This window comes from Hydra vulgaris, chromosome 04 (assembly GCF_038396675.1).
Source record: "Hydra vulgaris chromosome 04, alternate assembly HydraT2T_AEP".
Lineage (NCBI taxonomy): Eukaryota > Metazoa > Cnidaria > Hydrozoa > Anthoathecata > Hydridae > Hydra > Hydra vulgaris.
The window spans coordinates 41,638,085-41,665,890 of record NC_088923.1 but is presented as its reverse complement, the minus strand read 5'-3'; the positions used below and the strand labels follow the sequence as shown (position 1 = coordinate 41,665,890).

Genomic DNA, 27,806 nt, shown 5'->3' with positions numbered 1-27,806 from the left:
ACTAGAAAATGTAATTAGTTTATATGATAAAGAAATGAACAAAGTTGATCAAGAACTACAGTTTTTTTTTCAAATGAGAAAAAAAACATTGCCATTGAGAAGCAAGATCATTCATTCAAAATAAAAGAACTCACAATTATTAAGAATAGTTAGACGGCAAGGGAAAACCCAATATGAATAAAAAAGTAAAACATGTTAAATGACATCTATCATTCAGTTTTTAGGTAAAGTATTTTTTAAGTAAATTGTATTACAGAGTATATTCGTATAATAATGCAAAACTTAATATTTATAATTATTAATATGAAAAAATACTAAATAATTTTAAATATTAAACTTATTAGAAACTAAAAACTAGCAAATTATTTTGAATTTTCTTTCGATTCTCAGACCTTTACGATTCTTAATCAGCATAAAATTTTCGATTAGACTTATTCTTACAAAATAGAGACACAAAATGAGTGTGATAAGGGCCAATTGTAGCGATTGCTAATTAGAGTATCAATAATATCTGTAATCAAGTTAAAAATTTGTAACTTACTTAAAAACAATCTGTAGTCAGATGTATATGCAGACCCATGATGCTGACAGGTATACGACATATTCCTTACTACACCAAAACACAACCTAGAGTTCGATTTTTGAATGAGTGACTTAAGTAGAAAAGATCTTGCGCTTAATCGGGATAAAGCGATCATCGTCCCGCCAGTTAGCGAAGTCTCACGCCCTATAATTTGTACGAACATAAACATATTAATGTTGTTTGAGGTCAGTGAAGCCAAAGTATTTTAGGTATTGGCCATTTTTAATGTTTACAGTCTTCCCACGTGTTTCTCTAGGTTTTGGTAAATTTTTTATCAAAACCTACTTATTTCACTACAAACTATAGAAAAAATTACAAAAAATAGTTAGTTTTTTTAAACTGAAGTTTAAGCATTAATAAGTGTGCGAATTACTGTATAAAAATATGTTTTTAGTCTAAAACTAAAATGACCGTTGTTGAATCAGGAAAAGGTGTCATAATCAAAAAAGGCAACAATCTAAAGTATGTCTATGTTAGCAATTCAGCTAAAGTAGAAAAAATGGAAAACTTTTTTTTTAGTTGTAAAGATTTGATTGGACATCCGTTTGGGTCAGCATTTAAAGTATTAGATAAAGAACGATTGTTAAAGATAGATCCTGTTTTGGTTGAAACTCACAATCAAGAGTATGAAAATGCAGGTACATATAAATATATATATATATATATATATATATATATATATATATATATAAATATATATATATATATATATATATATATATATATACATATATATATATATATATATATATATATATATATATATATATATATATATATATATATACATACATACATACATACATACATACATACATATACATATATACATATATATATATATATATATATATATATATATATATATATATATATATATATATATATACACATACATATAGGTACGCGGACTGATTTTTTTAACTTGAGCATATACTAGAATGTTTTATATCATTTGAAAGCCCTTCAATACAGTATTTTAATGATGAAAAAATTATTAAAAACGAACAATTTCAAAAAAAGTTATGACGTTTTTAGTAGCAAATTTTCGATACATGGATTTATTGAAGAAACTGGTTCAAAAAAAAAATTTTTTCACTGAAATTGTTATAACTTTGTCAAATCTTTTCCAAATGCCTATACCTTGGTATCAAAAGATAGATGTAAGAGTAGGTTACAAGTTCACATAACTCTATTGATAAAGGGGTGCCTAAAGGGCCAGAGGGGATTACCAGAACACCATCGTAACTTTTAAAAAATACAAGTTTTTTCACTTTTAGAGTGTTTTTCTGATAAAATATGTTATCTTTATACATAAAAAGTTAATCTAATTTGCTTCCATTCCATTGCCAAATATTAGTGGTCTATTTTAGATTAAAGGGTGGATGTCTTTGTTACGTTTTAACACCCTCGTAGTGAAATGTTACTTTCTTATAAATATTTAACCTAAAAAACATTGATTATATTTTGTGTTGAAAAGTTTAAATTCATTTTCTTATTTTACAGCATATACAAATGGTGTATAAATTGACATTAGAGGTGGGACATGTGCCACGCCCAACGCACCCCTCCCCCCACCTGCCCAGTCTTATCCAACCTAAAAAAAAAATTTAAAAGATATTTGAAAAAAGGTTTTAAATTGAGTTTATTGAAAAAGATTCAAGATTATTTTACTAGGGAAGGGGCGTGTGCCACGCCCAATGACCCCCCCCCCCCACCTTCTCATTTAAACTTCAAAAAAATGTCAATAAAAATTTAAAAAAGTTTTCATAAAAATTTGCAACTGATAAGAAAGGAGTGTACATGTTTGCAAATAATAGTTTTTAAACTTACTACTCATAGTAGTTGCTGAAGATGTAACTAATGATTTCAAAGTTGTAAATAAAAATAAATAATGTAATTGCCAAGATCTGCATAAACATATTGAAAAGTAAAAATTTGTAAACATACCACTTATAGCAGATGTAGAAAAACCTAAGGTTAAAAAATATTTAATAAAAAATTTATATTTAAGTCGTCGAAAATATATACACAGATTACAAAGGTTTAGCAAATTCTATAATCATTAACATATATGAACTGATACAAACTTACCAGCGATAGGCTGTGTAGATTCGACTAAAAGTAACAAAAAAATTTTACAGAAAATAATTTGAAATTATCAACAGTAAGTTACAAATGTAACAATCTTCAAAGCTGTTCTGCTTAAGGTGCAACAACTATACTAACAAAATGAAAATAAAATATAACTATTAAAGTATAAAGATAATACATTTATAAGCAACAAGATAACATTAGGAAGAGTTACAAACTTATGTAAACAATAAGCACAGATAAAGATAGTATACAATAAGTAAAAAACATTATCTTAAGTTTTTTAAGTGTTTCTATATTAGGAAGATATTATAAATGTTTATTAACATTTACTTATTGTATACTATTTTCTCTTTGTGATTATGTAAATTCTTTTTTAACAAATAAACACAAAATTTATGTGATTTATACATATGAAATCTTAAAAAATCTACAAAAAGCCGGGTAGGATCTAAACAAGAAATAAATATTAGGCATGCTTGTATAATGATTTAAACACTAATCCACAGATAAAGAAGTATATAATCCAAATATGATAAAATACAATAATAATGATATCTTTTGTTATATTTTTAAAACACTAAGAAGTTTTTTGTTAAGATTAAACTAATGAAGTATGAAATATTTTTATTTTTATGTGATATCTTAATAAAATTGTCAACTGATACTAACAGTTAACAATTAATTCAATAGTTTAATAGGCTATTATAAACCACATATAAATAAGTATATTACATACTTCATTAGTTTAATCTTAACAAAAAACTTCTTAGTGTTTTTAAAATATTAAATGTTAGTGTTTTAAAATGTTAAAACTGTTGCTATTGAATATCAACAGTTTTAATTTGAAACATTAATCTTTTTTTATGTTACATAAAAATATTTTTTTACATTATTGTTTTTTTTTAGTGCATCTAAAACAGTTTTATTAAGTTTGTCCTTATTAAATTAAATCTAATAATATAAATCAAAATAATTCAAAATAAGATTTTTATTTGATTCGCCCCCTTATCCGGATTTCAGCCCCACCCAGATTTCGCTTACCAAAAAAAAAAACAAAAAAAAACCAACAGAAAAACTGAAAATTAGGTACCTAAAGTCCAAAACCAATTAGACTAATGGCTTATTATTATTTTTTGTTAAAATTTGGCACGTTCATAGAAAATGCATAAAGCAAACTATTTTAGTAATAAAAAAAGCAGACTCTACATTTCTTCGACTACAAATCTAAGTGACAGCATCAACCAAATTTTCATGCAAAATTCTCAGCAAAATACTCCATAAAAAAGTATGGTAGCGATACACAATAGTTATATAAAAATCAAGCCAAACCTTTCTTTTCAAAAGTTGTCAAGGTTTATATATGTTTCTAAAAAGAACCACCTCAAAAAACTGTTTGCCTAAGGTTACCTGAAAAAAGTGGTATACTTGGTATAACACTAATTAAACTAATTGCTTATAATTATTTTTCGTTGAAATTTGGCATGTGCATAGAAAATGCATGAAATAAACTATTTTAATAATAAAAAAAGCAGACTCTACATTTCTTCGACCACAAATTCATGAGAGAATATCCACCTAATATTCAGGAGCAAAATATCCCATGAAATGTTTAGTAACCATGCATAAAAGTCTTTAAAAAATCAAGATTAGCTTTTCTTCTTTCCAAAAAGTATCTATGTGTATATATGTTTCTAAAAAGAAACTCCACAAAACTAAGTCTGTCTCACGCTGCCTAAAAAAGAGTTAAAAAAATGAGAACTAAAATTTTAGCATAAAAATCGGTTCCGTAAATCGCGATTTCCACGTACCTACATACATAAACATATATACATATATATATATATATATATATAATATATATATATATATATATATATATATATATATATACATACATATACATATACATATACATATATATATATATATATATATATATATATATATATATATATATATATATATATATATATATATACATATATATATATATATATATATATTTCACGGCTGTTTCAAGCTTTATGGCTTTTTGTTATTTTTCGAAAATATTCACGTAAGGGGTGTTACTAAAACTTTTATAACTTTTGAAACATTAGAGATAATTTTGTTCTGTGAAAAGAATAAAAACACCAATAAAATGTTTTATCTGATGACATTTCACTAATATATTAAAAAATTCTTTAATTTTAAAATAAACGCGGCAAATAATAAGCTTGGCTAAATTTTAGTAATTTGATGTTACTTTTTATCAACAAAAAAAAATCAGAAAGAATATATTTTCGATGTTTATTATCAAATGTACACATTGTTGGACTATTTTAAAAAAAAAAAAATCTTACTTAAACGTTTAGGGTTTACTAAAACAGATTTATTTTAAGCCAGTAAAAAAAATTGAATTTTCGCAAAATTACAAAAATGTTGTTAAAGGGGAATAAACTGTTAATTTACTAGTTTTTGAAATTCATTCTATTAAATAAAACCAGGTTTAAATTAAGGAATATTTAGCCTAAAAAATAAAAGCTTAAGCTATTAAAAAACTTTTTCTTATGTGCACACAGTTCTATTAATATTTTGTGAGAATGTTAATAAATAAAGACTGGCCAACTTTAATTTTTTTTTGCATGTTTAAATATACAAATAAAATTTGAAATTGTTTTTATTCTCATAAAAAACTATTCTATAATCAGTTGGTCCATTGATAAGTTCTTTAAGTAATATTTCTTTGTACACCCAGTTGATACTAGACTTATACTTCATTTTAAACCAGAAGAACAGTTGCTTGACTAAATAACTTGTGACAATAACTTGTACTAATTCTTAAATTATATTTTTACACCAATTTATATGAGAATTCCATTCCATTCGTTAACAAGAGTGGAGGTAGGTAGAGCAGTGGTACCACAGAGGTAGAATTACCTTCTAATGATAATAATCGAATGGACATCTAATATATAAAATACATGTTACATATAATAACTGACAATAAATGTTTTAAACAAACTGCACAAACATACCAGATCAAACACAACAAACATTCCAGTTGCTCTGCATAGGTTCTTAAAATAATATGCTAAACTTTTACACCCATTTGATGCCAGACTTATATTCCATTCTTTAACCTGAGCGGAGGTATTGTTGAGGTAGAATGAACTTCTGAAGATAAGAATAGAACTGCCCTACAATATATAAAAGCAATATTACATATAATAAACAATAATTTAAACAAACATTACAGACATACTTTAACAGAATGAAGTTCCTTAATTTATAAATCAAGGATTTCTTTATTTTTAATCATTTTAAAATATTTAAACTAAATTTGATGACCACAAACAAGACAGAGGCCTTTTCTATAAAAAGAATTTTCGCTACGCTCAAAACAAACAACACATTTTCTCACCTTAGAGGCTTGAAGCTTCCTATCAGCTTTGCTGTGCAATTCAAAGCGTTTTAAAAGAAGATGCAGCTTCTGGTCCTGATTTCTTACTGAATGCAACTGTCTTAATTCTTTTTTTATGCTGCTATGCAAAGACTCTCCCTCCTCTTCACTCAGCAATCTAATAGTTTTATGTGAATTTACAAATAGTGGCACATTAAAAATGAGTTCATGCATTTTTCGCGTAATACTTTATTTTGGAAAGCAAGCATAAAACTCAATAGCAAATAAATTTATATATTGATGAAGGTCAGTAATTTCTGCATCAGAAATAAATTTTCACTTAAAAAAAATAGGTTGCAATTTATTAAAAACACTAAACACACGTACAAATTTATTTTTAGTTGCTTCATCATCAATAACACTACAAAGTTTATAGTGGTTTCTTAAGACTATTTTACAATGATAACCTACAAACACATTACTGTGGAAAGCTTATCGCTCCACCTTCATATCTTCAAGGGCCTTATTAAGAGACTTTTTATGAGTCCCATGTTACATTTGGATATATTTTCTAGATCTGCACACTCTATCTGCAATCGAATACACTCAACATTTAAAAGTTCGCGTTGTGCGCGTATAAAAGAAATTTTTTCAGATATATACAGATTAAGATCTTCTATATCTTCGCCCTGACAAACTAAACAAGCATAATTTTCTATGTCACACAATACACTCTTTTCAGAATCACCAATAATTTCACAAAATTGATGAAACCATTTCTGACACAAACCACACTGCACCCAATCAATGTTAGAATCATATTTTGTAATTAAACACCTAATACTGGCACAAATTTCTTGCTGTTTACAGGTGTTTTTTTATTGCAGGAGTTTAATGATATGCATTCTAATTCAAAAAAGTTATTTTCTTTTAAAGCTAACCACCGCGCCTGTAGATTTACAACGTCTACAAATTGATTACCTAATAAACGCAAAGCTTCTGCTGTTTTAGAATATTCAACGCTTTTAGTTGCCCATAATTCATTTGTTTTCACATCCTCCTTATGAGATAAAGACAAATCAGCTTGACAATCTAAAGTCCTACATTCCTTCAACAATAACTTAAACAGTTTTAACACTATTCCTAACATAATATGCAAAACAGGTGGCACTACATTATCTAAAGTTGTTATGGGGAAAATCACAGGAGCAACAATTGAATTATAAAACTTACCTAGAGTCTTTAGGCTTCTATCTTGTCTATCTTCACACAAGTTCTCATTGTAAGCACCTTCTAGAGATTGTATTGTTCTCTTTAGGATTTTACAATTAGCAGGTGTGTGAGGCATAGAAGCATGGTTTCTTAGAGAATTCAACTCAACTAGGTCTGTAGAACTAGGAAAGCTAGCAGCTGAACCCTGGTGTCCCAGAACATCATCGATGAAATGAAAATCTCCAACGTAACGTAAAGACTGTTAAAAACCTCTTTAATATAAATTGTGAAATTCTTAACCATCAGTACAGATACTAAACAAGGTGCTTCATTCGCAGATGGATAAAGGAACACGGACTTCACAGTAACATGTTCTTTACTGACATGCATTGTCCGCATTTCTTGTTCTTGTCTTATCTTAGGTTCAGATGGGAGAATCCTTGCACCAAGATTACACAGAATACGTCTTAGTCTACGGAATTCAGCCGTGGGCATCCTTAATTGGCTCTGCAACTCTATTGCATCAGAAACACTTAACTGAGTAACTAAACCTTATTTGCAAAACAACGAAATACTGACTTTTCACAAGACATAAAATCACAAAACAACATACACAAATCACATTCTAAATCTGAACAAGCTAATAATCGAAGGAATATAAAAGCAAGTTTAGATTGTCTAGCTGTAGCATGCCTACCTAACTTAGAATAAGGTTTACCATGTCCTAACTTAACACAAGTATATATTTTTTCCCAACTATTGGCCTTTGTACTGATATATTCTGTGGATTACTTAACTTAAATCCACAGAACAGTTCAGAAGAACCAATGTTGTCATAGTCTAAATAAGAATCAACAACAACTAAATCCTTATTACCGCTTAAAAAAATGTTTGCAAATTTGGCAACCATTCTAGTTTATATTACTAATTTTTGCATTATTTTTTTCAAATTTAATTTTTTTTAGCAATCTTACATTTTTTGCGTGAGCAGATGCAAATTTACGTTGTGCTGTTTAGATTTTTTTTTTTGAAATAAGTTGGAACTGCTCCTCCTGTTTTAGCCTAATACTCATAGCTTCTAATTGAGAACCTATTGAGTTACAATGTGTGTTTAAAGTCTTGTTTTTAGAATTCAAGTCCGTAATTTCAGTTTCCAACTTAGTTACCTGCATTTTTAGTTTATTTATTTGATCCACATTAGTTTCTTCTTTATAAGTTAATTGGTCAACTAGACTATTTAGTTCCTTATTTCTATTTAAAATTGAAAAACAATCTGCATCTGCAGATTTTCTTTTTTTTTGTATGTGGAGCTTGTGACAGTTGCATTTTAAAAAATGCTTCGTTTTTTGAAGCGTTAAAATTTTTTATAAAATGTTTTTTTAAACGTTTTAAATTTTGGAACATTTTATTAAAATCCTCAAAACTGGGCATATCAAAGTCAATTGGCATAATAAAGTTCATAAAACTGAATAATGCTTTTAAATCAAAGACTGAAAATAAAATTAAAATTACGTGGTTACGTCATTTTATCAATGCTAACTAATCGCCTAACTAATACAAAGTTACACTCTTCTTCTCAACAATCTTCCCATTCGATGTATAGTTTTAATAATTTCTTTTCAGCAGAATACATAATGCTAAATAAATCTTGTAATAAAAATATAATACAATGCAAATAAAATAGTATTTATTGACAAATAGATGAACAAGATATAATAGGATTAAACTTATCTGATGTTAGTTGATTATCCTCAAGAGAAAAAAACCGCCAAACTTTGTTTATTTTATAGTTCAAAATTTGTGTCGTTTAAAAAGTTGTTTTCATAAAATTCATGATATTCTTGTTTGGGTCGTAAGGTATTAAGGTCACGTGATTGTTTAAAAATGTAAACAAAAATTTACGCATAAAACAATAAAAATTTGTTGCTAAACCAGCCAGGTTTGATTACCATATTTTTTAACATAGCTGGAGGTACATAAAATAATTTTTTGATTTTCATTTTTATAAAGAATTGAATTTTCAGTAATTTGGTGGGTATTACAAAAAAAATTTGATTTACATTGTAAAGTGATTAAATTAAAAATAAAAATGCATTAAAAACTAACTTTTCATACAAAAACGAGCAATATGCACCAAAAATTAGATAGAATAGACATTTATTGATAAGTGTTCCAAATTTCAACTATCAAACATGTAGCTATGTCAGAATATCTTAGTTGGCCCAAGACAGGTTTTCCGTAAAAATCGTAAAAAACAGAAAAGTGATCCCAAATCTTTAGCAATATTTTAACAATATCTTATTCTAGTCCCTTTAATGGAAATATTTATTTAACAAGGAAGGATAGTTCTTTTAATCTTTTTTAATTTGAAGATGAAAGAATTTATAGAAAAAAAATACTATTATTTTAAAGTTAGTGAATTTTTATACGTTTTACACAGAAATACTTTTCTTTTTTTAAAACACAAAAATTCTTGTGACGCCAAGCTCACTTTTATATTGAGTGAAACAGCCGTGATATATATATATATATATATATATATATATATATATATATATATATATATATATATATATATATATATATATATATATATATATATATGTATATATATATAAATTAGCAAAAAACACTTATCTAACTTTTATCTTCGACTCGAAGTTTCACCATTGCTGGATCATTAGGAAGAGTACTCTTCCTGATGATCCAGCAATGGTGAAACTTCAAGTCGAAGATAAAAGTTAGATAAGTGATTTTTGCTAATTTATTATTGCTCTGTTCTTTAAGAACATTGAGCACTCTATTTGTAAAATACACTAACATAATTTACATATATATATATATATATATATATATATATATATTTATATATATATATATATATATATATATATATATATATATATATATATATATATATACATATATATATATACATATATACATATATATATATACATATATATATAATAACAGTTTAAAAAATTACTCAATCAAGCCATGAGTCTAGCCATTAAATAGCTAGTCACTAGCCTTTTGAAATGCTGACAGTATCAGAACAATATTAGGACATTTATATATGTACACTTTAATTTTATAGAATAAGTTGAAAGTAAAGAAAACTTAAAAATGCCAAAAAAAATTTATTAGAATCAATTATAGCCTGGTCAAAAAAGACATTTCAATATACAATAATTCGCATAGAACTGAAAATTAGCACAGAAAAATACCAAAAGTCCCCACCGATCCCACATCTACAAAACAAGTTATTCAAAGTCAAAGGTATAAAAAAAATAATTTGTATTTTTCCGGTAAATAGTAAGTTTTATCATAAAAGTAGATCAAACAAAAGTTTTAGATCATGAAATTATCTAATAAAGTTGTAACACAATTGAGTTTATCAGAACTTCTAACAAAGAAAAACTCTTAGAAAAATCCCTGATAAACACTACATTTTATTAACTTCTTTAATTGTAACATTTCCTGCAAAAGCAAGTGGCAGACTTAACATAAGGTTTTTTTTTTTTTTCTTGTTTTTTTTTTAAATATCTTTACTTCCAACAAGGCTTTAAGCAACCACTATTAAAGTTAAAAGTTACTGGAAGAGAAAAGATAAAGTTTATTAAGCAAGACAACGATTAGCAGACAACTTAAAAAAGTGCAAATTATATGAATAAAGTTTCCTAAGATAAGTTTCCTGTGTGCATGGGAATAAGAAAGCATTCCTTTAATGATGTTTAATTAAGTTTGCTAACCTTCAATGCGTTCAGCTTTTATAAATTCTTTTGCAATTGACATCATAAAATATTGAATCTATAGTTTTGCTGTAGGTCCTGGTTTTTTAAACTCTTTTAATTAAAGCATTGCTGTTAATATCGTTAAAGATTTGACTTGGCCTGGGATAGTTTGTATTATCAAATACTAATGATTGATGCCTTCCTAAATGATTGCTGCCATAGTTTTAAGATTTGGAATTGTTCTTTCTCTTTGTTTTGGCTTTTCTTCTCATACCAAACTTGGTTAAGATTATTGCAATGATTAAAAAAAAACAGTTGAAAGTTAATCTGCCCAGTTTTTCTACTTTATTTGTATCTTGATTGTTCTGTTATCTAAATCTGGATTTTTGAAAATATTTTTTAACTCTTTTAATAAAAACTGACAATCATCACTATTTTTTAATGTTTGTAAATATTTTTACCATTGCATCATATATAGATTTATCCTGATGACCAATTTTACCTCCAGTGATTGGCCTTAAGTAGTTATAACAATTATTATGGTACCTAGCCTCAGCAGCAACTAAATCATATTCATTCTCAATGCTTTCGGTAACACTTTTTGCTGCATCATCAGACTGCCTCTGAGCAACCTGTTTCTTTGAATTAAAAAGTAGCAACTTTATAAGTTTTACTTCGAAATTAATATTTTTTTTAAAAAACATTGTCGCAATATATACAATATTTTTTCAAACAAAAATCAGATTCACTTATGTGAGCTCTGGTACAAACTTAACTAATTTTTGATGTACTGGCTTGATACATATGTTTTTTTTTTTGTTTTTTTTTGATGTTGCTGAGTATACATTTTACACCACTTTTCAAAGATTGTTGCAGACTTCTGACAACTTAGGTATTCAAGGAACCCTTCATTTCTACTAGAAAAAAAAGTCTTCATTCCACAATCATCAACTGTTTTACTTGCTGTTAAAAGTTTACTACAAATAAAACATAGTTGTAACATTTTTAAAAAGGTATTAGGCAGTACAAACTGTAATAAGTAGGACTGCTAATGAGTTGGGTCTCGACCTGACCTGACTCATTTAAACTGTGTCTGGGTTTTGTTATTATAGACCCAAAATTTGCCGGAACCAGATCAGTTAACCAAACTGGTTGGGTAAATATACCCAACCTATTTGATCAACAGGTCTAGCTGATTTTGGAGCTATAATAAAGAAACCCAAATTTAGTTCAAATGGGTCAGGTTTGGGTTTAGATCATCTAACTGTTAAACCATAAGTAAATCCCCCTAAAACTTTGTAATATTTTATTGTTGGTATTTTAGATCTGAGAATAGCCCCAAGAACATATTTTTTATGATTGCTTGATTTTGTGATTGCCTTAAAAACATATTTTTATGAATGCATTAGCGTATAAACAAAAGTATTTAAGCTTCTTCCTTGAATAACTTTTTTTTTGCAGATGGATCAGTGGGGACGTTTATTATTTTTTTTGTAATAATGTCCCCAACGTCTGTACCAATTTTCAGCACTATGCAAATTGTTGTAAACTTATGCCTATTTTGACCAGACTATTATGAGTATTTTCAGTGAAAAAGTCAAATTAAAAAATAAAACAACCTTCATCAACTTTACAGCTGATAATAAAATTAAAAAAATATATTTTCAGGGAATTTAGAAGACACAAGTGGTGATAATCGTGAGATTCAAGATGATTCTAACTCACAACGCTTGGGTAAAAATGAGATTGAGGCAATGCGAGATGAAGGAAAATCTGGTGAAGAAATTGTAAAAGAAATTGTTGAAAACAGCTCAACCTTTCAAGGACGAAATATTTTTTCTAAATCCAAGTATTTAAAAAAGAAAAACAAGAAGTAAGTTAATATTTGCTTGTTTTTTAATTTTTTTTAAAATTTTTGATTGAATATAGACTTTAGCATGTCATTTCTGCTATATTGTTAAATTTTTATTAACCAATGTCAGTAATGCATTAGTTTAATGATCATATATTCAGGGACGTGTACAGGAATTTTTTGGGTTATATCACAATTTTAACCCCTCCCCAAAAATGGTAAATTTTAGCATCCCTCCTTCCCCCCTTCCTCATTTACAGACGCATATATGAGGTAAGACGGCTTAGCAATCGCCCAATATTTTATCGCACATGATGCTAACCATTAACAAGCATCATTGCTTCGCATGTTATCTATTTTTAGAAGAAATTGATGATAACCATAGTCAGCACCAACGCTTAACAGTTACACATGACCTATTCTTATATGAAGCAAAGAAAGTTTGAAAAAATCCCTGCTATTGCACTTTTTTAGATTTAGGGAGAGCACGTATGAAGTAATACATGCATCGACTTATTTAGGGAGAGCACGCAAAGAGTAAATGAGTCAACTTATTGGTTTAGGATATTTGTGACACTATTCCTTATCTACTGTTTGTGAAATTAGGCATTTTTAATACATTTGACACAATATGAACTGTATTTTTTGAAACTATAACTTCCGCCCCCCTCGAATAAAAAAAGTTGAAAACCAAATAGTAAATAAACTGCGGGCTATACTTACTGTACTGTTCAATGCCAAATAATGTTTTTACAAAGATGTGTGGCTATGAAAGTAGCCGAAAATATAATGTATAGAAAATATAAAGATATTATCTTAAAAAAAAAAACAAAGAGTTTTTTTTTAAGATAAAACAAAGAGTTTTTTTTTTTAAGATAATATCTTTATATTTTCTATACATTATATTTTTATTATTATATTTTTTTAATTATTTTATTTTATTACATTTTTATTAAAATTTTATTTAAAACAATTTTATTTATAGCAAACTTATTAATGACTTTTTCAACATCTATAGGTAACTCTGTGTGAATATTCATTAAAGTTAAACCATTTAGGCGGTCCTCTACCATTGTGCTTCTTTTATAATCTTTTAGATGAAGTGAAGAAAACGAAGAGACAGATTCAAAAGGAATATTAGCTCTGTTTTTTGAAATAAATGAAGTTCTAGGCTTTTCTTCAATAACATTTATCTTGGATGCAATTTTTAATGCTTGTTCATAGCATATTTGATGGTGTTCATCAACTATATTTTATAGAGAAGACACAGCATCTTTTAATGCCTGGATAAGATTCAAACCATTATAAATATCATTACTTTTTGCCTGCAACAATCGTGTAATTGGAAGAGTTATATCAAAAATATTTCTTGTTATACAAAATGCAACAATAAAATCAAAACCTGTTATTAACTTCAGTAATAAGGAAGTTCAGAGGAAGCAGAAGTAGATGTTGTGTGATTAAATGTTTTATTGATATTTAAGGACATTTTTTCAAGACAGGAGACCGCAGGTATAAAAAGCTCTTGAAAATTATCCATGCCATGTACTTTATCAATCCAACGTGTTCTACAAACATCTTTTAACTTTTTTTTGGAAGCTAATGGAGTAATTTTATCAATATGCTCTTCTAATTTTTGTTGCCTGGTTGAAGAAAGATTAAAAATGTATGATACCTCTTTTACATGAGCTAAAAGGTTCCTGATAGACTGCACATTGCTTGATGAGTAAAATAGCTTTTTCATTCAAATTTAAAATACGAGCAGACAACCCTTTAGTATGTCCAGCCATTGCTCCAGCACCATCAGATTGTCCTCTACAATTTATAATATCCAAGGAAAGAACAGACATACTTTTTGATAAAACACTAAACAAACCTTTGCCAGTAACACCATTTGAACAATGTATAAATTTAATAAATTCTTCCTTTATGTCTAAATTAGAATCAACAAATCTAATAACCAAAAAAAGTTGCTCTTTATTTGAACTGTCTGAAGCTTCATCAGCAATAATAGAAAAATATTGAGACTTTTTGATTTCTTCTATTATTTTGTCGGTAACTACTTCTCCGCAACAATTTATCAGCTCATTTTAAGATGTATTTGATGTATAAGATGCATTTTTTTGATGATATTTTAAATGATCTTCAAGAATTTTATTGCCAGCTTTGACACGAAAATGAAGCAGTTTGATGAAATTTCCTGCAGTAGGACTAGGAGATTCGCTTCTACCAAGATGAAATTTTGAATTATTTCGGTGACCTCTTAAAGGAAGACCAAGGTGCCCACATAGAATAATTGTTTCAATAATTGGCAACAATAATCTCCCATTTTCAGAAATCTGTGATTGAATTATTTTTCAAGAGGTTATATCGATTGGCTCTGTTTTAAAAGACCAAAATGGTAATAAAGAAAACAAAACTCCAGCAGTTTTAACATGCAATCCTTTGTTTCTGCAGGTTAGATTATTATTATTTTTTCCAAATACATGTTTTTTAAAGTGAGCAGAAGCATCGTTCCAGTAGTTAAATTATTTACTGAACATCCTTTCTACTATAGTACATTCTGAAGGAAAACTGTGATCAAAAAGTACATATGACAAACAGAAACACCATCAAATATCTTTGAATAAGTAAGCCATGGAAATTTATCTATCCATGCTACGTCCATTTGAATTTTTAGGAAAAGTAAATATTTTACAAGGTACAAACACATATTGAACTAAATGTTGAACTTCAGAATTACTTAAAGTTTTAGCAACACTGGAATAATTAGCATAATTAGAAACCAAATAACCAATATCATAATTATAGGAAGGGATAGAAAATGGTATACATTGAGTTACTTTACTAAAACTAGGTATTGGTAATTGGTTGCAAAGATGCGAAGATCTATTTTATAAATTAGATTCTATAAGGTTATCATGATCTATGGATTTGCTATGAAAAGTAATTTTAGTCTGTAACATCCTCCTACTTTCATTGGAAGCTTTATGTTTCAAATTGTTTTTTAGCACCAATGGAACATAATGATTGTGTTGAAAAGGGACAGAAAAATCATTTGAAAAACTTTCACAACAAAAAAGTAGATATAAAGACTCATAATTTTCAAAATAGGTCATACGAGGATAAATAATTTGGCTAAATAATAGTTTGTACTTAGTAAGGCCATTATCTGGGTAAAGACATTCTATTTTTTTTTCACATATGCTTGATAATCCAAGAACACAAAGGAAAGAGGACCAGTTCTTATCATTGCAATTATGAACAGCTTCTTCTTGTACTAACTCTTTGCCTTCCTTTCTTGAATCAAAAAACAGATTAGTTTGAGTAGAAGTCTGCATTTAAGAAAAGCTCGATTGATGTCAATAATCTTAAATCATTTACTACAGAATTATTCCCAGTGATGACTAATGAGATAGAACTGTACAGACAGTTTCCAGTTGATTGAGACCTGATATGAACATAAAAACATAGTTATACAATTATATTTTTCAATTGCTATGTTTTCAACAAAAAAATATTTTTATAAGAAAACTAGTTCATTATTGCTATTGTTACATTGGATTTAATATAAAGATAAATTTATAAATGTTTAATAAAAAAAGATTAACAATAATAATAAGAAAGCTTAAAAATAATAAAAGAAAGCTTAACAATAAAAATAAAATCACTGAAACGAATTAAATATTTCTACCTTAAACAAATGAAATTGCCACAATGTTTTTCTGAAAAAGTCTTTATTAAAAAGGTCTAAACCTCTAACATTTTCTACAACATTCATATTTGGATGTTTGTCTTTAAAACAAGTAATATTTTTTTCCAATCTTTCTTTCCAATGGACTAACTCCGATTGGCATTTTGTTTGGAGAGCTGTTTGAACTTGAGAAGTAGTCAACATTTTAAGCAAATAATTAAACTGTCTAAATTTTATGTTTAAGAAATGTTTAATAAATACATGCTAAACAGGGTGTATGTACTAAGGGAAGTCCGAATTTGATTTTTAATGTTTAAAACCCTTTCTTTCTTTTTACATTGCTCAAAATGCAAGTAATTAAAAAGATACACAGTTTTGTATAAAATAATTGAGGATGTCTATTGATATATTTTAATATATGCTTGTTGTTAATTATAGTCTTCTCCTCCTAATGATAAATATCAATAGAATTTGACTAAAACTTTACTCAGGGTGTAATTGAAAAAGGATGTCTGGAATTTATTCTCTAAGAAATAATAACTTTTTTTTTTTTTTAAATTAATAAAACAAAATTTTTAAAAAATAAAGTACTTTATAACTTAATAAAAAAATGTCCATTCAAGTTTCTGATTAATTTGTTGAAGTCAACCTCTGTTTAAATATATAAATCATTTTATTTAATAAACTTTAGACCGTTCTCGTTTGACAAGCACTATAATAAAATACCAAACCGTAAATCTAACTGTTATCCCGGATTAATAACTTCTTACCATCCGTTCTAACAATTAACCTTGTTTAGTTTGCTTAATTATTGCTTTAGTTTGCTATAATTATTCGCTCTGTTTGCTTTTATTTACTGACGCATCATATTTATTTGACAAAATATTGAAGTTGTGAAAAAATATAAATACATTTTTTGGGTACGACCAGTGATGTAGCAGACATCTCCTAGACACCCCCTTGATATTGGTATAAAAATGGGCTGTGGTCACTAGTGCATAAAAATTATTTTAAAAAATTTTTCAAAACAGTTATATATATTTAGTAATTTATTTTTATTGTTAGAAATAAAAACAGTGAGTTATGTTAATAGTTAATGATGTTAAGTCAAAAATATATTGTTACCCTGACCTCGCTACTTATACCTACAACCTATTATTAATGCAGAGTTATTCTCTTTGATGTATTTATAAATATTTAAAAGCGCAAATTTTTTTTTTTTTTTTCTATCTTAGTTTTAGCAAAGTTAAGTGTGTATCTAAAAGTTACAAGTTACTGGTTTATTTAAAATTAATTTTTTTTTCCATTTAAATTTGATTTTTAGGTTGGGGTAGTCAAATGTTGACGTAATTTTAAAGAGAAAGTCTCTGGAAGTTTGACAAGTTGTTGACAAGGGGAAGGGGAGGTAAAAATTGCCAAAAAATTGTTGACATAATTAATGGATAGCCACTAATAAGTTTAGCGAAGATTTGCCAAATTAAAAAAATGTTTTTATGCTAACCTTTTGAAACTCATATTTATGAATAAGACTTGGTGTTTTTTATGTTAGTTTGTTAATAATTTTTGGGTCAAGAAAACATTAAGACAGGAGAAAACTCCAAAGCATCAATTTGCAAGGAAAAAAACTGGATAAATAAAGGTTTTTAGAGTATGAAGGGACAGATACAGTAAAAGGATATAGTAAAATGACTTTACTGAATGACAGTTCAAATAAGAATAGGGTTGCTAGGCGTCCGGCTTTTATGGAGGAGAATGCAGCGCCAAACCTGTATAAACAAATTTTTTACTGTATTCTCCTTTGTAAAATCCAGATATCTGGCAACCCTAAACAAGAATAAGTTTTGGTTGATGGAACTAGAGATAATAGCGACCATGATAGTATATGTAGAAAAGAGAAAAAATTCAACCTTACGACAATGAAAGAATAGCTCAAGCTTGGCAGATAAAGCAACTATCTTAGCAGATGTTCCAATTACATCCCAATTGTAATACCCTTTTGGACCTTGTCTAAAAAAGAAAGGGTATCATTAAAAGAACCAGCCTATATAACGCAACAGTAATCTATAAAAGAAAAAATAAGAAAATAAAAAAAGTAAAGAATGGAATCAGGAGTTAGTGTATGATGAATATGATAGAGAAGCAACCTTAGCAGATGCTAATTTTACAATACATTGTATTTATGGTTTTCATATAAGGTCATTTATAAAAGATAATTTGAGAAGTAAACATTACCATTGAGTGTTAATAATATAAGAGTATCAACAGCACTGCAATAATTATTGTAAACAACTGAGTTTTGTGACAAGGCTTGCAAACAACTGGGTTTTGTTTGGGTTTAAAATTGCCAAGCATTTGAACCCCAAAGCTGTCAAAAAAGAGAAATCACATTTAAGATGCTTGTTATAACAGATCAAAAAGTGATTAGTTTTTGTCAAGATTGGAGTATCTAGTCAGCAAATAAAGATAATTCAGATGTTAAATTGTCAGGAAGATCTTTAATATAGTTGAGAAACAATGCATGCCCAAAGATGAAATCTTGTGGCACACCAGAAATTACTGGAAAGAAAGAATAATTTTGGCCTTAAAGTAAGACATTAGTGCTACAGTTTGAAAAGACTGAATCAATTGTTTCAATAACTTTTCCAGATAAAGTGAGTATATGGAAGCCCAGCATGACAGACTTTATTAAAATATTTTGGTATACCAAGAGCATAGCCTTTCCTTGGTGCCTCCATCTAATGCACAATAAAATCTTTTTGTTTGAACAGTTACAAAATCAGCTGTAGAAAAAGATGATCAAAATTTGTATTGATTGTCAGAAAGTTGCTAGGCTCAAGATGTGATATTAGAAGTTTGTTAATTAAAGACTCAAAGACCTTGCTAATATTAGAGAGAAGAAAAGAAGCCACATATGTCATTTTCTGACAGGTAAGAAAACAAGGTTCAAAATAGCACTTGTTAATTAGTTTGAACACTATTGAAAAGAGTTCTGAAAAGAAAAACCTTTTGAAAGACTATGACAAGAGTGTTGTCTAGATCACTAGCTGTAGAAGAGTTTAATGCAGAATTAACTTTAGCAATTGATGCTTGAGTGATTTGGATGTCTAGCATATAATAAACCTGATTCTTTGGGATGAAAGGAAGTATTTGGTCATTAGTTTCGAAGTAAAGAAAAAATTTGTTTGTAAATAGTTCTGCCTTTTCTTTAAAAGATGTAATAAGATTTGAATAATGCTTTAGAGATAAAATATTAGACATACTTTCATTAATGACACTGTTAAAGATTTTTTTTTTTTTAAAACCGAACTTATAAAATAAAATATGGGCTTTAGTAAACTAAGAGTAATAGAGCTAGTGGTAGAAAGAACTTTTTTGCAATAATAAAAAAACGTTTGTTCTCAAGAAATTTCTAAAGCTTTTTTTTCAAATATGCTTTTTTTGTATTTTGAGAAAAACGCAATTAAAAAAGAAATTAATAGCAGAAACAGTTTCTTCTATTAATTTCTTTTTTTTACAAGATAAACTAGTTTAGATGTCTACATATGTAAACTAATTTTTTTTTTTTAATTTTATTTCTTAATTTTAAAATTAATCAAACTAATGATTTTTTTTTAATAATATTTGTTCAGTTACATATGTAGACATCTAAATTGGTTTATTTTGTAAAAAAAAAATTAACTTTAAATTTTTAAATTTTTTTACCTTTAAGCATTTACAAAAAAGCAAAAGATGTGTTTTCAAGAGTTGCTCTTGTGAAAAAGAAATGATTACGCTTAGATTAAGCTGCTGCACAAGGTGAAAACCCTGAAAAAGAGTGAGGCTTGACTTCAAACCGACAGGAAAGAATAGCTTCCATGTCGTCCAATTATCAGCCAAGAGACAAAAGACATCAGCCCAAATCATCACAAAGAACTTGCCTAAATCAACAAAGAACCAACGTCACAAAGAGACAAAAGACACCAGTCCAAATCATCACACTGCCACAAAGAAAATCACCAAAAGAATCCCAGTCAGCTTTAAGTAAGAAGTGTAATGATATGGTGAGTACAAAGAAGAAGTGTGAGATAAAAGTTTTAGTGAGATCATAGCATCATCTGAACCACCCAACAGAGACAAGGAGAAACTGAGCACAAGCTAGGGTTAGAAACAAGACACAAATCAAGAAGTAAGGTAAGTAATGAGGATTGTCTGGAAAACAAGTTAACTATTTGAGTAAAAGAAAGACAAAGTTTTGAGGTTTAATGCTAACTGATTTGTTGAGTCATTGCGTTTGTAATGTTTAACAATGTCTGTTACATTTACTATTGCCAAGAATAAACATTTTCTGTAAAAAGTATTTAAAAAGAACTAAATTTTTTTTGTATTTAATTACTAGCCATTTTATTGCTAATATCTTGTCAGTGTTCAATCCATTCATTCAAATAGTATTGACACAAAAATTGGTCATGGACTAGAGCATTAACTAATACTTGCTTTATTTTATGATATCAAATACTTTAAAAACTTGAGTCAGAAACTTAGCTCTTCGCATATTTCAGATATTTTGTCAAATAAAGGTTAGTTTTTTCAGAAGGAAGGTTTGTTTTCCTTTTTCTTGAAATTTTTATGATGAACCAAGTCATGTCTTTCAATAAACTTTGATAAAATTTCAAAGCATCAAATCATTTGATTGGTGTCCTCTGGTATTTGTAACAAGGGTATGAAAAAAGTAAACAAATGTAACTACACTATCGAATATGAAGAAACAACTCGGTTAAGGAACAATTTTTTAAGTTTAAGAGCTTATTAAATAAGCTTTATAATTTTTATAAAGTCATTTTTTTTTTCATGTTATGATTTTTTTTTCTTTTCTTAATTTTAAAACAATTTGGTTCAAAGATTCAAACATGCTTACCGTTAATAGTTTATTGAATATTTATTTAAATTCTATATGTATTAGCTTTGTTTTTTGCTTAATTTGACCCACACAGCTGCTTAACTTACCCCACTGGTCCAAGTTGAGCAGTTTGGTAAATTTTAGTGAAAAGGAATTTCTTAATCAGATTTTCATTAGGTTCAGTTTTTTTCACATAGTAAAAAAAGTTATGTAAATCTGATGCACTGTTCAGAAAATTTGTTAAGTTTAGTAAAAACTATGTAACTTGCTCTCCCCTACCCTAAAAACTGAAAATATTTTAGGCTTAACTTTAAACTAATCAGAATATTTCAAATGGTTATCATTAAAAATATTCTGGTTAATTAAATTAACCAGAATATTTTAAATGATTAAAAGCTGCATAAAAAACTCCATCCAATTAAATATTAAATTTATTGAATATGAGTATTTAAATTTAGTTTGCTATTTTTTTTTTTTAATTATTATTTTTTTAAATATTGATAATAGTTATAATGTTCAATGTGTTGTTATTTTTTTTTTATTTTTTTTCAATTTTAAAATAATATATTTTTTAAATATTTTACCATATGGGCCTGGATATATTTTTATGCAGGTAATTCCGAGCAGAAGTTGTTTGAGGATCTTGTATGGGATTCATAATGGTTATTTACTGGGATGTCCTTATGGGTCTCAGATGTTTTCTGTTTTGTTTGTCCTTGTAGTTCTGATATGGGAGTTATTTAACTTTCTTGCAAGTTTTTAACTTCTATTTCTCTAATGGGTACTAAAAGTTTGTCTATAAGGTTTTTATACATATTTTTATAAGTGCATTTATATACAACCCTCAGAATTTGGAAAAATAAAGTCGGCAATAAATTGCCGAACTCAAACTGTTAGAGGTCGACATTAGCTCGGCAATAAAAATTTGACACAAAGGTGATACTATAAACCATAGGAATGAGGTTGGCAATTTTTTGCTGACTTCAAACACTTCTAGGTTGGCAGTTAGGCCTGCATTGCTGAATGGCGACCCTAATTCTGAGGGTTGTATATATAATTTCTAGACTCTATTAAAATTAGTTGTTTTACAAGATTTAGAAACTATTTTTAATTTTAAAAGAACTTTCTTTAATTATGCATTTTACCTATTTTGTACCAAAATTATCTAATTTTACGTTAATAAAACTTTTACTTCACAGATTATAAATATATTAATTACTAAGTAAGATTTTAAAAACTTGGTTTTTACTAAAGTAATGATAAATCGGTATTTTCCCATTCAAAAAAACACATAAAAAATGTTTATTAAATATAGGACATAAAACAGCTATATTCTTCGATGGCCCCCAGTTTATCGGAAATTTTCATCTGTTTACACAGCCTGTTAGTTATGAAGATGGCCATTTACAAATCCCATAATGGGATTTGTACATTTTTCTAGACTTTTTCTGTTTCTCGGTTAGTCATTATCAAGACTATTGAGATCATTTTAGTTTGATGATCATTGATAGCTAAATAGTAGCAAGATATTTTAGTTAAAAAAACCATTATTTTCTAAAATATAAAAATAAGTCTGTAACATTTTTGAAAATTTGTATTAGATATACTGAGCCTATCTTTAGCTTTAGCTTTAGTGAAAATTTAATGTATCTCTTTAAAAAAGTTAAAACTTTCTTAACTCACACTTGTTGTTGGAGCGGTTGGACCATCTTTATTTTGTGCTTTTAAAGCACAATTTAAAAAAAGATTTTAACATTATGATAACAAACTTGGTTTTGTTATAAACATATCAATACTCTTAAATGTCTAATTGGTATTAAAAACTAGCTGGGGCAATTAGTTTTTTATCTCCTGACTGGGGTGATTGTGTATCAGACAAATTACTATATCATAATAAACTTTTGTCAAAAACTTAAACTTGGTGGCTATATTCTTGCTGACAGAGTGCTGATTCCTATCACTTACTGCTGTTATTTGATAACTATTTTGTTTATTTTGTGTTTTTTAAATTTTGTGTTTATTTATTTTGTATTTTTTGAAGTAAAATAATCTGATTGCGTCTTTAAGTTATTTATTAATTTGCTGAATAATAATTACCATACCAGCTTGAGTTTTAGTTTACTATTATTAATTCACTATTACTATTATTAATTTATTATTATTAATTGACTACACAGAGGACTCAATATTAAAGACGCTATTGGAGCAACATTAAAAATCATAGCTTTTAAAAAAGACTATAATTATCTGGACGCAAAATTTAGACAGTTTTCTAATGTTCCTATACATAATGTATGTGAATAGAAGAGTTTGATCTATAAAATGTTTCCTGTTAATTATATAACTGTGAGAATTACTCAATTTATTAGACAATGATAGCATATTAAATACGAACCATGATTTTTGGTTCGTTTATTTAGGCGTTCATATTTAACATGAGATACCATATTGAATATAAACACCATTGGTCATTTTAATACAAGTGTAGATTGATTAATGTAAACGTATATAATCAGGATGACCAGCAAATGTTCATGTTCATTTTCCACGATTTTTCCCCAAGCCTTATAAAACTTCCCTGACTCAGAGAAGTTTTTGAGAGTACATTTTATACATCAATGAACTTTTGAAGCAAGTTTATAAAAATATAAACTTGCTTCTAAATTGCTCTCATTGATTTTTAAATAATGATGTTATTACGAGACTTTAAAATAATTTTTTTTTGCAATATTTTTTTGATTTTCAATTTAAATATAACTTATAGTTTGCAACTAAATCAATCAAAATTCCCTGAGTTTTGCATAATTTATTAAATTTCCAAACGTTAGTAGGATGTCCACGTGCCTGGCCATTCTGATTATTTTATAAATAATAAAAGTAAATTTATAGAGAAGCATTATATTATTATTTACAGATTAAAAATCTAAATATATTTTAAAGGAGGGTATTAGTTTGAATTTGTCCATTGTCTGATATAAAAATCTTTTCGTAACCATTTAATACTTTTTGTACTGTACTGAACTCATTTTATTCCAACACCAGTGTAAAGTTTTTCAAATTACATAATTTTTTTTATAATACTATAATTTTTTCAAAACTAGGTCTTTGGCATTTGCTGTTAACTTTTCTACCATTTTCTGTTGATTTGTCACTTCTTCTAATTACATTTGCCAATATTAGGTGTCTCTAACCACTTCACCTCGGATGCTAAATTGTTACTACTCAAAAATATTTAACTATGATGTTGTTATTTATTAAATTTAAAAAGATTTTTAAAAGCAATATGAATTGAAAAAGCTTATAAGAATTTTTGTTGTTGTTTTACAAGATCAATCTGAATAAGCACAGAAGAACAGAAAATGTATACATAAGAACAGAAAATGTATACATGAGTTTTTAATAGCAATCAAAGTTTATGAAAATAATAAAAACTTTTTTTTTTAAAATTAAAAAAAAAAGATGATGTAACTAATTATTATTCTTTCAATCATTATTTAAAAAGAAGACTAAGTTTTATTCAAGGAAAAAGAAATGCAAAAAACGCTTACAAAACGTTTTTATATTTTAGACTTATTTATATTTATAAAGCTTTAACGTTTTCTGCCCACAAGTATGCGCGCGCATGTTATTTACAAAAAGATATGACGTTGCACTTTAACTCATAAGATGATTATAGTTTATTAAGCATCAACTTTATTTATTAAGGACTGAGTTTTGATTGATAAAAATGAATTACTTCAAAATTTAATTTTTGATTACATTTCTTTTACAACAAAAAATATTCAACCCCAACCCCCTCCTTTCCCCTGACCATATTTGACCCTATTTTAAGATTTTTAGTCTTCTTTCTTTTTCTACCTTTTTTACAACATAGAGTGAATTAATTTAAAGTTATTCCTGATCATTGTGCACCGACTTTAAAGTTTAAAAAATTGTTTAAAGGTCGAGTTAAACCCGTAATTCATTTTGTTGGATAAAAAAGTTTGATGCGAAATATAATTTTTGTTTTATTCTTTTGTATTATATAAACAGGTATTCCTGTATACTTTTTATAAAATTTTGTTTATGATATACAGGTTTATAGCTCGGTTTTAGTTGATTTTCTTTATATTGTCAATTGTTTGTTTAGGTATATAGCGCAGTTTGTCGTTCTTAAACCAACAACGAGGTTACTTGCTGAAATGTATTTTCAAAAAAATCCAACTAAAGTTCTGGAACTTCGGCCTGACACCTTAGCGCAAATATTAACCTACTCGAATGTTCAATTCGGTTCGAAAGTATTAGTTCTTGAAACCTGTCAAGGCTTGGTGGCAGGTTCCATTTTGGAGCGTCTTGGAAGCAAAGGTAGCATACTTCAAATATATCAAGGTTCGTTTCCTGTTCGTATTGTTATGGAGCAGTTCAACTACTCGGAGTTAGACACTGATGATGTTTTATGCAGTTTTCCATTAGAGAAATTAGGCATCTTGCCTGATTTGCTAAAAAGTGGTAAATCAGATGAGGATTTAATAGAATTTATTTTGGGTAAACACAAAGACGAACAAGAGCATATTAAAAAAATAGAAATAAGTAAAAATTTAGTTGATTGCAACTTAGATACTGAAGAAATCCCGCTCACCAAAATTGGTGAAAAAAGAAAATTTAAAAAGAATGAAAGTGGAGAAAGGAAAACAAATTTGACAAATATAGGTGGTGTTAGGTTTTTGTCACGAGAAAAACGTATTCAGGAAACCCTTACAGCTCTAAAACTACTTCGTAACAATGATTTCGAAAGTTTAATTTTGGTATCTAAATATCATCCGAAGTTACCGTTACTAACATTACTTGATTATCTTCCTCCATCTTGTCCGTTTGTTGTTTACTTTACACATCAGGAACCATTAATGGAGTGCTTTGTTAACTTGAAAGACAAGCAATGTGCTACGAACTTGGAGCTAACTGAGTCCTGGTTTCGCAACATACAAGTGTTACCGAAACGCACTCATCCTGAAATTGTAATGAGTGGAACTGGGGGATATCTTTTACGAGGTATTAAAGTCGATCCTTCGTAAAAAATTTTATAAAGCAACTTACTTAAAACAAGAAAATTTTGTATTTCTCATTTATTTACTTTTTATAGTTTACGCTGTGTTTAAGCTACGTTAACTACCACTGAAATCTATTGCAACTTTATACTGCGCATTATAAAACTTTTAACTGCTATTAAACTTTATAGTGCGCGTAAGTTTTAACTATAAAATAAATCAACTTTTAAATTCTAGTTCATAGTTTAAATATATTTAAAATTCTTCACAAATAGACAACAAGTCATAAAAATCTCATTAAAATATAAAATTTCTAATAAATATATTTATCGCATTTACACAAAGCATATTCTTTATTATAGACAATCTTGAAGTTTGTTTATCTTGTGTTGGTTCTCTGTATTTTCTTCCTTTAAACAGGTTTTACAGTGTTCTAAACTTTTTCGATAACATTTGTTTAAACATTCAAGCGATTTCTCGGTCGCTAAATTGTATTCGTTTAAGTTATTAAGAAGTGTGCGCTTATTTTCGTATCTTTTCGTAAGTGCTGTCTCGATTTTTAAAAGCTCTTCTTTGACAACATTTTGAAAAAGTTCTATTTTATCTAATCTTTGACTGTATTTCATCTTTTTTTAATTCACAAATTTTATTTCATTTACCGAGCATATCTAATTGGCAAGCTATTCACTTTTTACTGTCTCTTTACTATAATTCTTAAGTTAACAGCTCTAAAACCTTATTTTAATAGTTTCTTGTTTCCTTGGAAATGGCAGTTTGTTGACATTTTTTAACCAATGATATTTTTAAAGACTTTTGATTGTCTTAATGAATTACTTTTGAAATAAATTAAAGACAGCTAGGATTATTGCATCAATATGAATTTAATGCAATTTAATTTTTCAGTCGTTGTAATTGTTTTTAAGAAAATTGCGCATGCATAATGTCATGTATGGTGCGTGATATGTGCAGCATACACGAAATACGCTCCTTCAAAATGTATTCAATGAGGAATTGTAACTAAATTTGAAACAAATTTGCTCGATATTAAAACATCTGATAATCGCTTGATTTTTATCTAATTTGACCGTACAATTAAGACCCCGCAATAGCCGTTTTGCTTACGGTTAAAATGATCACTATTAAAGGGTCTTATAAAATTATTTTAGAACGATATAAGTAGAAATCAGTTAATGTATTATATTATTATAAGATATAAGTTAATTTATATAATAAATATAAGATGATATAAGTAGTTATTATATTATAAGAAAATTCAAATTTTGTTAATCAAAATGTAACTTTATATCAGTGAGTGTTTTTATACATATATACACACACATATATATGTG

The 27,806-nt window shown here is 27.6% G+C and overlaps 1 protein-coding gene across 1 annotated transcript; it reads left to right on the top strand.

Moving 5' to 3' along the window:
* The first annotated feature begins 814 nt into the window (after positions 1 to 814).
* On the top strand, positions 815 to 26,538 carry LOC100211749 (tRNA (adenine(58)-N(1))-methyltransferase non-catalytic subunit TRM6). Its single transcript, XM_065796375.1, has 3 exons — positions 815 to 1,221; positions 12,680 to 12,884; positions 25,563 to 26,538. The coding sequence occupies exons 1-3, from the start codon at positions 990 to 992 to the stop codon at positions 26,482 to 26,484; spliced, it is 1,359 nt and encodes a 452-aa protein (XP_065652447.1). The 5' UTR covers positions 815 to 989; the 3' UTR covers positions 26,485 to 26,538.
* The last annotated feature ends 1,268 nt before the right edge of the window (positions 26,539 to 27,806 follow it).

Bases quoted from the DNA above. Each gene is read 5' to 3' on its own strand.
- LOC100211749 (XM_065796375.1), top strand. From the start codon at position 990: ATGACCGTTGTTGAATCAGGAAAAGGTGTCATAATCAAAAAAGGCAAC. The intron at 1,222-12,679 runs GTACATATAAAT...ATATATTTTCAG, and splicing joins TCAAGAGTATGAAAATGCAG to GGAATTTAGAAGACACAAGT. The intron at 12,885-25,562 runs GTAAGTTAATAT...TTGTTTGTTTAG, and splicing joins TTAAAAAAGAAAAACAAGAA to GTATATAGCGCAGTTTGTCG.